General features: G+C 35.1%; 1 protein-coding gene across 1 annotated transcript in view; it reads left to right on the top strand.

The window, feature by feature from the left end:
- MS3_00007199 (uncharacterized protein) overlaps positions 1–11757 on the top strand; it is a gene marked incomplete at both ends in the record, with an annotated part of 29009 nt that extends 17252 nt beyond the window's left edge. The window contains 3 exons of the mRNA XM_012944419.1: positions 4934–5059; positions 9892–9996; positions 11722–11757. Coding sequence (XP_012799873.1) covers positions 4934–5059; positions 9892–9996; positions 11722–11757 — 267 coding nt within the window. The remainder of the gene's footprint in view (positions 1–4933; positions 5060–9891; positions 9997–11721) is intronic.
- Between the last annotated feature and the right edge of the window lie 298 nt (positions 11758–12055).

Genomic DNA, 12055 nt, shown 5'->3' with positions numbered 1-12055 from the left:
TCATTGTAATGTATTTCATATATATAACATTAGGAAAGCCAAGAAGAACTCGCGAGCGGGATGGTGGATACTCACTGCTGAGGAGTCCCAATATAGGACGAAACGGCCGTCTAGTGCTTTCAGGTTTTCAATGATGGTCTAACATTAATCGGTTCATGATCTCAATCAAAAACATAATTCATTTCTGTTGAGACATCTATATCGTAAGAGAATGTCTTGATATTGTTCATAGATGCAAATTTCATTAAGGATCAAAATTAGTAATTAATGCACATTAACTTGAAACCTCAGAAAAAAATCTCTGAACAGCTACCTTACTAAGTGAAATTCATACACTTACTAATGACTAGCTTTAACATGAATTTCTATCATTTTTTGGTGAAAAAATCCCCCACCAGTATGAAAAAATTAGCCTCATCTAAGATAGACATGCTCGTTACCATAATTGTAGTCATTTCTGATTTTTGGATTATCTTATGGTTGATATCCTTTTAATAAGATAAATAAATAAAAATGATATTTGGTATTTTTTGAAAATCATTCTGGTTTACTAAAGTAACTGTTTATTATAGGAAATGTATGCAAGCTGTTTAATTTATAGTCTATATATATATATTTATCGCTTACTTGACTTACGCCTGTTACTCCTAATAGAGCATGGACAGCTGACCAGCATTCTCCAACCCACTCAGTTCTGGGCCTTTCTTTCTATTTCTATCCAATTGTTGTTCATTCTTCTCATGTCTGTCTCCATTTCTCGATGTAATGTGTTCTTTGATCTATCGCTTCTTCTTTGGCCTTGAGGATTCCAAATGAGAATTTGGTTTGTGACACATTTCGGTACTTTCCTCAATGTGTGTGCTACATATATCACAGATTGACTTTAACTAGACAATCGATGCAAGCCAGGATGCGTTAGAAAGTCAAATCGTCATATAATGGAACTTTTCAATACCGATAAAAATCCCTACTAGGGATCAAGTCTCAGAACTTTACAGAGAACTTATAAATGCTAGTTGTTACACTGACAATCCTAAATTTATATCTTGCATTTTAAAAATATGATTATTTCAAACGTTAATATTCATCTTGATATCTAATTTTGACCTGCATTTATAATGAACTGCTGTAATTATAACAGTGAAATTCCCTTGGTGTTGTTCTACTTGTATCTTCCTACTGTTACTTAAGACAGCAGTTGATCAGTCTCTTGCTGGCGAATGTGCATCCTGTGCGGATTACCACGATATAGGCTTAAAGAATCTCTCCAAACTTCGTACATTTGTACATTGAAAAGTTTCATTTTGTTTCTTTAATTTATTATGAATAATGTATGATTCATTCTGAACGATGCAAGATGTTGGGTTGAGAATAATTTGTAAAAAATGATTGGAAACGTGTTTTCTTTTCATTAACAGCAATCGAATATTCCACTTGGTCTCCAGTCAAAGTCGATCAGAATTAATATGGACATTACTTGATATTGCTTAAATAGTGGTAGAAGGCACTTTGTCTATACTTTAAGCTAGATTGAACTCTTCACTAAGTCGTTTCACCAATTTTCAGGGGACTAATAATCCCTACCATGGAGAAATTGTTTGACAACCCTTAATTCTCAAATCTTTATTCACCTATTATTTTTTTTAAAAACTATAAATCAAACAGTTATCATCGAATTACATGACTGAATAAACATTTTCGTCATACTGTTGAGTTATTTTGAGATGAATCGATTGAATTAACACTGGTCGGTGTTTTTCGTCCTCTTTACCAAGTTCATTAAATTCATATATTGTAAATTAACTGAGCATATGAAATATGCACTGTAGGACTTCAATTTAATGGTCGTTAACTATTGCACCATTGACAGACATAAAAAATTCTGCAATTATACTCTGTGAAGTTGTAACAGCTAAAAAGTTAAATTTAATATTTTAAAAAATGTTGCGAACGTTTTTGAGCTACGTCATTCAAGATCGATAATCACGCAAACCCCAACTAGGTAGTCTGCACCTACTTACATAGCTCGCTCCAGATACCAATGACTTCATCCTGTCATCCCGTCTGTCTTTGAACACTAGGATAGGAGGTAACATAAAAGTGTACTGACAAGTATTTGAAGTAATCGTGGAACGTCAGTCAGTTGCAGCATAAACCCGATACGTAAGTACATCGGTCCAATTTGTCATACCACATTAGCACAAAGAGATGACATCATTATGGCTATTCCCGAAGTAGTAGAGTTAGTCGCACTTCTGGTAGTAATAGAAAAGATTAAGTATCTAAGATATGATTCAAGAAAATATAAATTAGTGAAATCTAAAAACAATTATGAAGAATTTAGAAACTTAGGATACAAGAGACGATTACGTGAAAATACGCCTAAACCATTATAAACGATTTAAGCCGCGTCATCCAAAGTCTATAACCACCGAATATTATGTTGATTAGTATTTGACGTCAAATATTTTATTACATGTAATAAACATTATAATTTTACCTGTATATATATGACTGGCATACGATAATGTAACATAGAGTAAGAATTAACTTACATAGTAATAAACTCTCGGAAAATTAGGACTGTCAAAGCAGAAAAAATTATGATCACTTGGCGAATGTACTCATCAAGCAATTATAAACTGGAAGCACGATATCTTCCCCACACAGCAAGTTGGCAAATGGCAATAAAACCTTCTGAATTCCTGCTGAGATTTCTTCAAAAATCAGACCATCAGTGTGGATGAGACTCTCAGGATAAGTGAGGTGGTCGATACGTCCAACTACTTCACTCCCTATGACTAACTCAGGTCAATCCTGAAGCAACATTTTGGATTTGAAAGGTTAGAATCACATCCGAAACATGCTTGTGTCGTTATTGAATGTGGTCAGAAGACGGCATTGTGTCAGCATCAAACAGAACTATATTATCGAGGTATTCCAAGTCAACAAGTGAATCTCTCGATAGGAAAACTCCTGAAAAGGTAAGCAATCAAAGTGTTACTTCTAATAACATGTCAACGACAAGTTGGATAAAAATAGAAGAAGCAGATGACCCTGATAGTTCTTCACAAGCTCTGACTCAACTAGGAATGTTCGAGAAGAGAGCCTGTATGATGTCAATGTACTTCTTTGGGATGTCTTTCAATGATAGACACCGCCACAGAACCTCACGATCCTCGTAGTTGAACTCCGTATTAAGGTCAAGAAATATAACTATAATCGGACATCGAAAAGTATGTCTATGTTTCAGAACCTGGTGAAGGGTGAATACTCGGTCTATACATACTCGTTTACGTCTGAAACCAGCCTGGTTTTCTCGGGTTTGCTCCTCACGAGCTCTAATTAGACGTCGAAGTATTAACGAGACTAGTATTTTAGACATCTTAGTTAAACAGATTCTTCTGTGATTGTCACAAGAGGATTTTTGTCCCTTCTTATAAACTGAGATGATCAGCGATCGAGACCAGTTAGATGAGATCTCATGCAGTTCCAGATTTTAGCCAAGATCTCAGTAAATCCATCAGGCATTGACTCTCTCTCTCTTGAGTTAGATTACCTACAGAGTTTGCAACTTCATTGCTTTATAATGGTGGGTAACAGAGACGTGGTTGAAGGCCAGTTCAACTGTCCACTAAGACATTCTGACGACCAGTCCAACCACCTGGATTAAAAGTAAATAATACTGTAATTATTTTTCAAGATAGTCTCACTAACAGCCAACTTTTTAATTCCGGTTTCCTCGACAAGCCTGAACAGTTGATTATTGTTACCCGTCACCACTGCCTTTTCCATCTCTACTGCCGTCGCTACTCACCACTCATCTAGAACTGTTGAGTAGGCTTTTTCCAGCCTGAGACCAAGCTGCCTCCACTTATCATCGCGTTCGGAGCCAGATGTGATGCGTTGTTGAGTATCTATCGGTTCAGTAGATCCCACTAACATCCACTGATTGTTTCTAACCTTTTGGTTTAGGTTAGTGGTAGCTATCATTGTCGTTCTCCACAGCTTTTGAATATAACGACAAGGTACCTCGTGATTTATATCACTTTTACCGTTGATTAACTCTTTTAGATGTTCCTGAAATATATTCTTAGATTTTTCATCATAGAGTTGAACTGTCAGTGGTTCTCTTGTCGTGGCTTTTGTGCGTCCAGTAAGATGCGAAGAAAACGTACTCAAGCTAAAGAATGATTTAAGCCTAAACATGTGCTCCAGAATGAACGACAGTCTTTTTTCGAGCCTTCTCAGCGATGGATGATGGCAATGTGGTCCATTTGAGCATATCGTTACATCGATTTTGAGGCTTGCCCCGTCAGGCGACGTTTCTTTTTACATTTAAAGTTAGTTATCTGAATATAGGTATCATTACCAAGGTTTGACTTGATTATTTCGAATATTTTCAATAATTGAGATCATGAGTCAATAGAATCTAGACCACCATAGAAAGCCTGGAAGCACTGGACGTCCGTTTTGTCCTATTGTGTGACTCCTCAGAGGTGCGCATCCACTATCCCACCTCGCGAAATTCGAACCCAGGATCTATCGGTCTTCAGGATTTCCATGGTGGTCTAGCTTTACTTGACTCATAAATTCAACTATTGAAATTACCATAAAATCCACAGTGAGACGAAAACGTAATTACAAAACTTCAACTAGTTTAGATATTTCCACAATCATTACAATAAACTGACCTTAGTTTAATAGTCTTTGGGAACCAGGGAGTACTAGACAGGTGCTTCGACCTAGCAGAAGTAAACACCCACGACCATACTGGATCGTACAGAAAACTCTCAAGTTCTTCACTTGAACTCTAGACAAAGAAGCCACGATCCAATGATTTACATATGTAATCTCAATCAGTTTTTATTACTTCAAATCAAGGAATATTTATGATGGTTATTTCAAATGATATTTCTTATCCCGATTTCAGAATTTGTGTTTAGCTCCCGGCCAGTATAACCCTTATGGTGAAGAGCAGATTAAAAAAACACAGTTGCCTTCATATCACAGTGTATTTAAATCAAAATACCCCAGATCTGTTTCAAGTCAAAAGCAAGTACGTCATAAAAAACACTAACAAAAATTTTCCCTTGTGTGAAGTTACATTTTTTCTCTCAGAATAACTGGATATCATGTATGAGTTATGATTAAATTCATTAAGAAATGCTGGGTTGAATACAAATGCACTATTAGTATCTTTTCAAATGTATAGCACTTCAATATCAAAATGGTTGACCCTTTTCAGCAAGGCTTTTTAAATATCTTGAGAAAAGAGATTTTTCCAGTAACTGAAACCCTTATATTTAATGATCTACTAGGATGCTGGGTACCTGTGTGGGTTGCATCACAGGACTGAATTGTGTTATTCGGATTGTAATGCTAAGGCCTGAATAGTATCTGGTTCTTCCGAAAACCGACATAAAATTATTCTCGTCCAAAAGGGTATATTGTATAATTGTGAATATTATCACACTCATATGTACACCAATTGATAACTGATTGGTAATCTATATCATATTTGTCTAGTCATTAATGGGGATTTGATTCTATCAATAAAATTGTAATATAGTCGGTACATCGAGTTAGTACATAGTACGTGTCTTACGTGTTGATGTGACTTAGCGCCCTGAACAATTCAGACATGGATTCCTTATGTGTCAACTTATCTGCATGACTTCTTTCCACTTCCCATTAATTATTTCATGGTCATATAGATTACTAGTGACCTTTAATCAGGTGTTTGTTGTCGTAATTAGGTTTTAAGATAAAAAGAGATAGTTGTACTTTTGAAATAAATAATAGGTAAAACTTCAAAGCTATTATAGATAACATAAATTATGACCAGTATTGTGAGTTAGGATTGATAAGAAATTCAGTCGACTATCGACGATAGAATGTTCAAACTCCTCGTTAATACTGATTGGTATAAAGATGATACCCGTTGCAGAAGTTTCGGGCTACCTAAACTTAGTAGCTTAATGAATAACCCGTTAGGTTCGAGTCCCAGAGTGAACATAAACACTGGAATTCAGGTAAATCCACCTAATAAATTTCCAGGATCCCACTATTGGCTATAATTCATCTATTTGAAACAACTTTACGTTCGGAGTAAAAATGTAGCATAAGCTTAAATTGTTTCAACTAATTTTTATTCTTTAATCTAAAACACTTTTTAAGAGTCCAAGTTTTCATACCTGTAAATTGATCAGAAAATTCTGATTTATATTTTTATAAAACGTTAAAATGTAAACATTGATGATAAGTACAATGCGTATGAGAACGTTTAACAAATTTCAAAGTAAAGTAAATTACTTTTATCTATGTCAGAAGGGTATTTTGTGGATATTATAGTAATTTCAATAGTTGAAATCATGAGTCAATTGAAGGTAGAACAACATGGAAAACGTGGAAGCAATGAACGGCTGTTTCGTCCTATTATGGAACTCCTCAGCAATGCGCATCTACGATCCCGCCTAACGAGATTCCAATCAAGAACCTATTAGTCTCGCGCGCAAACGCTCAACCAATAGACCACTGAGATGACCTGCATCAATGGTGTTAATTTCTAACTTCAACTAATCCACGAAATTGAGTGACACATTCACCATTGTATTTAGTGAGTTACTATCTCACAACAGACCAGGTTGAACTCCACTAATCACTGTTTCCCACTAGAACTCCATGAAATGCCTCTTGAAATCAGTCACTAGTGAGCAATATCAGAATGGGAGTTTTGTGTGGCGTTGTTTTAAATGAAATGAAGAAAATGCATATTTTTTTACATATAAAATACATTCCCACTAATGTTTTAACTTTTTTAATGTTAGAATTTACAGAAGCGCACAGTGGTATGAGTCTGAGAAGAACACGTGTTTCGTAAACAGTGTAGGTTATCTGACTAGTGGGTAGAGATCATCTTCAGTTATATAATGTTTAGTATAATGAATTGTGATAAAGAGTAACACAGATTAATGATTATCTTATAAATTTGTTACTTAGATTTATCTCAAAGTTAATGATAAGAAAACAATACTGCTAGGATGATACATCAGTCTTGGATTTTAGATATTATCCAACAATCATCTGAATTTCACTAGTATGAATGCTAACTCTTGAGAACTGTTTATGGAACAATAGGATATATACATGTTAACTGCATTATTATTAAGTAGCTAAGCTATTCACATTTATGTTCCCCCTATTTAAAGCTTTATCTCGAGGTATAGACAAGTATAATACAATTTACCGTTCTAGAGTTCGGTCCAGTCTATTAATTACAGTCTTCCACATCCACAGCCACTTTTGGCTGTCATTTTCAATTTAATGGAGTAATGTTAGCTGTTTGGTTTGTATATAAATCCAGTGTGTTTGAAATAAACGATTCATATCACAGTGGCTGAGAATAGTGTTCTTGACTCAATAGGTAGGCAAGGTTAGGCAGCAAGAACGATAGATAAAGACTCTAGACTGTTCGTACGGGTTTTATGTGTCATTGATCCGGTCGATAAGGCACTGTTCTCTAATTGACAATATCATTACCTTATATAATACATAAGACACAAAACCACAAGATATAACCCATTTAACAATAGTTTAAATGAGATAATATTTTATTCATGTAATGTGAGTAAAACTAATTGAATAAATCATACATCATAATCATAATGGATTCTTATGATTCAACATGCAATGAACATTATTTAATTTAATTTCTATTTCTATTTTTAAAAAAAAACACAACAACAAGAGGTTTGATTTATCAATTTATTACTATGGGCCAACACCTAAACAGGTGTAAGTTTTAAATGTTACTTTGACATTAAAATAACACACATTTTATCATAGTTATAACTGATTTCAAGTGATTTCTATGTTAATCCACTTGTAATATGATATACATGTAAATAAATGAATATTTAATATGAAATAGAATAACTTCCTAGTTCTACAGTCATCACAATGATATGTTCTCGTGATATCATATTGGAGTGAAATTGAAATGTTGAAATCTTATAACATTTATGATATAGATCAAAATCTGAACGAAATTAGGATCATCCCTAACATTGTTGCTACCTTGAACTGGTGGTCAAGCATGCCTATCGTGATGAAGCAACCGGGCTATACTGGCTGGAACTACCGTCCATCAAAGTCCTACTATACCAGACAGGTTGGTTGAAGAGCGGTAAGACTAAAAGCGGGATCGTGGATGCGCACTGCTGAGGAGTCCCACAATAGGACGAAACGGCCGTCCAGTGCTTCCAGGTTTTCAATTGTGGTGGTCTAACATCAATCGGTTCATGATCTCAGTCAAAAACTTAATAATCTCCACAACCCCTATACTAGTAAAAGCAACAAATCTAAGGTCCGAAGGCGAGGTCGTACCACTGATTGTTCAGAGGTGTCACAGCAGTAAGGTGTTTCCTTCAGACAACCAGCATGACAGCGTTGCTGCCTTCCCACAGGGAGGGGTGGGGTTAGAAAAGGTCGACCCTAAAAATACACACTTTGTTTTATCCCATCCTTACCCATCACCGGCGGTAAGATCTCAAAAGTGCGGAGCTAACACGAAAATTACTCATAAAAAAGGTCGTGTGTGACCGACCTCAAGCAGTTGTCCCTTGGGAACTGCGGTAACGTTCCCAGGTCACTTAAACCACCTCTAATCCAATTTCCTTTTCAGGTACCTCCAGAACAACCCTTCCACGGTGTGGGCAACCGGGAAGTGATAACCGCCCCTCATACCTTTAACAGCACTCAAGACCACTGTATTCATAATCGACCTCCCTCTTCATTTCTTCATATTCACTGATTTATATATATATATATATATATATATATATATATATATATATATATATAGAGAGAGAGAGAGAGAGAGAGAGTTAAACTACGATAAAATATCTTAGTGTTCTTCATTTTTAAGCAATTTTATAGCTGTAATTAATTCATTTTTAAAGTGGACTTCATGCAAAATTATGTTTCTCAGATTTAACTTGGGACTCTAGTGTGGACTATAGAGTTACTGAATAAATTAAATTCATTTCGCTTGAAAAATTCACATCAAAGCTTTGAAAAGTTCTTTAGGCCTCAACTGTTAGTTTGACAAATGAACTACAAAGAAGATCAAATGCTTATTTAAAGATTAAAGTCGATATTGGTCAACTGCACAGTCCAAACTATCTTCAACATGTTACTGTGTTCAAATCTGATAGGATTTCTGAGTTCTAATGAATCTTCAACATCCTGAGTTATAGATATATTCAATCACCTAATTGCTTACGCCTGTTACTCCTCGTGGAGGAGCACAGGTCGCTTACCAACACTTTCCACTCAACCCTGTCCTGGGCAATCCTCTCCAGCTCTTTCCAGTTGCTATTCATCCTCTTCATATCTGCTTCTATTTCCCGATGCAATATTTTCTTTGGCCTTCCACTTATCTGCTTCCCTTCAGGACTTCAAGTTAGGGCTTACCTCGTGATGCAGTTTGGTGATTTTTGCAATGTATATCCTATTCATTTCCGTCGTCTTTTTTTAATTTCCTTTTCAGCCGGAAACTGATTTTTTTTCTCCCAGAGAAGGCTGTTGCTGATGGTATCTGGCCAATATTATATATATTTACTCTATTGATAATAACTAACGATTTCTATCTAGGTGGTCAAAATTAACGTAATGATGTCGCGTAGTTCTGTTGGTTGCTCGTAAAGCACACTTGACAGATGAAATTCCCTCACTCAATACTTTCTAATTCTAAGATCAAATAGCTTTATTTAACCTTATTCAACTACTTAAAATGGGCTTTTTTTCACCTTAAAAGGATAGTTAAACACTCATTCCACTTCGATTAGCTAAACGAAAATGTATTCTTTGTATTATTTTATCCTTAAGGATAATGTGCCTCCACCAGGTGCTTACAATTTGTCATTTAATGAAACATTTGGAATAATCTCTCCATTTGTATCACAGGTACCCAGATTTAAACGTTCAAAATCGGTAGGTATTAGTTGTTTCAAGCATGTAATCATTCTTGATATATACAAATATCAATGTCAGAAGAACTAAAATATTTTTGAATCAGTGGTTTATATCTATATTTTTTATTGTGCATACAAGAATATCATCCGAATACTGAGCTGGAAGCAAACCAATTAAAGGAACTAGCTGTTCACAACCACCTGGAACGATGAACAAAATAAATACTGCTTAGTATCATAAACATTGAACGCTTTGAGATCGACTGTGATTCTGTAGTCCGGTGGATGTGGAGCTGGTTTTTTCAAGAATTACAAGGATTTAGTACCGTGGTGAAAATGAAGTTTCGAATTGAAATGCAAATATTTGATTGCACAAACAGGCACTGAAGTACTCATTCACTGAATAGCTAAAAACACTGATCTTAAATGTATAGCAGTGGCTACTATTGTCATGAATCTCTGGGGTTAAGCGCGTTTTTTTGTTGTAACTGTCAACGTACTTTACGATTGAATTTCAACATCTGAAGATTTCGATAGTAGCTTTTCCTAAGCACGAAGGGAGGTGTTCACTAACTCTTTGGTTCAGTTGCCTGGTAGTGAGCCCTAATATAGCTTTCTTCACAGGAGCAGCTGAATTTGTAGATACACACAGAAGTGGCATAACCAGGTAACTTATCCTTCAGTTAGGAAATCACCATAGATCAGGTCGAATACGATAGACAGAGGTTGACTGCATTAAACGTTCTCTTCACTGCTCTAGTCAGTCTATCACGTAGTACAGCATCGGCTACATCGCCATTAAATTGCAGCTTCAAGAAGAGAAGATTCTTACTAGACGTTGATGTCGCTATTTTCCTACTTGTTACACGCAGGTGTTTCTTCAGAAAACTCTGTAGATAATCCATTTCAATCAACACATTATGTATGACCTCTAATTCCTTATTAGTTGTATCGACTGATCATATCTTACTAGCTCAATTATTTCACTGAAATCTATCAGTAGTTTTATCCACTTAGCACATAAGTGTGTACTTTATTATGATTTCATCTTCTATTTATACTCGATGTACGAAATCAATGGATACATTTTGTTGTCGACAAATCCTATCATTATAAGATATTATGTTGACATTGTCAAGAAAGTAACCGACTATTATTTTAAATAATAACTAACAATTTTTCAGATAAGGATCCGACGATTATTCTAATGTTTTGCAAATATTAGTTATTTTAATGGTTGAGATCATGAGTCAGTTGAAGCTAGATCACCATCCACCATTCTGATATTGATCAACATATGCTCACTAGTGACTGATTTCAAGAGGCATTTCATGGAGTTCTAGTGGGAAACAGTGATTAGTGGAGTTCAACCTGGTCTGTTGTGAGATAGTAACTCACTAAATACAATGGTGAATGTGTCACTCAATTTCGTGGATTAGTTGAAGTTAGAAATTAACACCATTGATGCAGGTCATCTCAGTGGTCTATTGGTTGAGCGTTTGCGCGCGAGACTAATAGGTTCTTGATTGGAATCTCGTTAGGCGGGATCGTAGATGCGCATTGCTGAGGAGTTCCATAATAGGACGAAACAGCCGTTCATTGCTTCCACGTTTTCCATGTTGTTCTACCTTCAATTGACTCATGATTTCAACTATTGAAATTACTATAATATCCACAAAACCCTTTGTAATAAAAATTAGTTAAATTATTGTTTTATTATCATGTATTTAAAAACAAATTTCAGTTTGTCCCAGGTCCTGGTACGTATAATATCAATTGAGTAACATAATATAATAAACAACTAAGTAAAATGGATACATATTATGGATTATTCATTCGTGATTATGGTGTTGACAATGACACTACAAATAAATGAAAAGATTATGAAAATGTTCTTTTGAAATACAAATTTTAATGGGATAATTTGGGATTTAATAAAATTTAACTGAATGTTTGTGATTTGTTTTTAATTATAAATCTGGTTCAGTAAGAGAAATATTGTTTGTATAATAAATAAGTCCAGTAATGTCCTGTAAATCTTCTTCATGAGATCAATAAGAATTCAGACAGTCTAAACA

Source organism: Schistosoma haematobium, chromosome 1 (assembly GCF_000699445.3).
Source record: "Schistosoma haematobium chromosome 1, whole genome shotgun sequence".
In the NCBI taxonomy this organism is placed as follows: Eukaryota; Metazoa; Platyhelminthes; class Trematoda; order Strigeidida; family Schistosomatidae; genus Schistosoma; species Schistosoma haematobium.
Note: the sequence above shows the minus strand (reverse complement) of the source record. Positions and strands in the feature narration are given on the sequence as shown.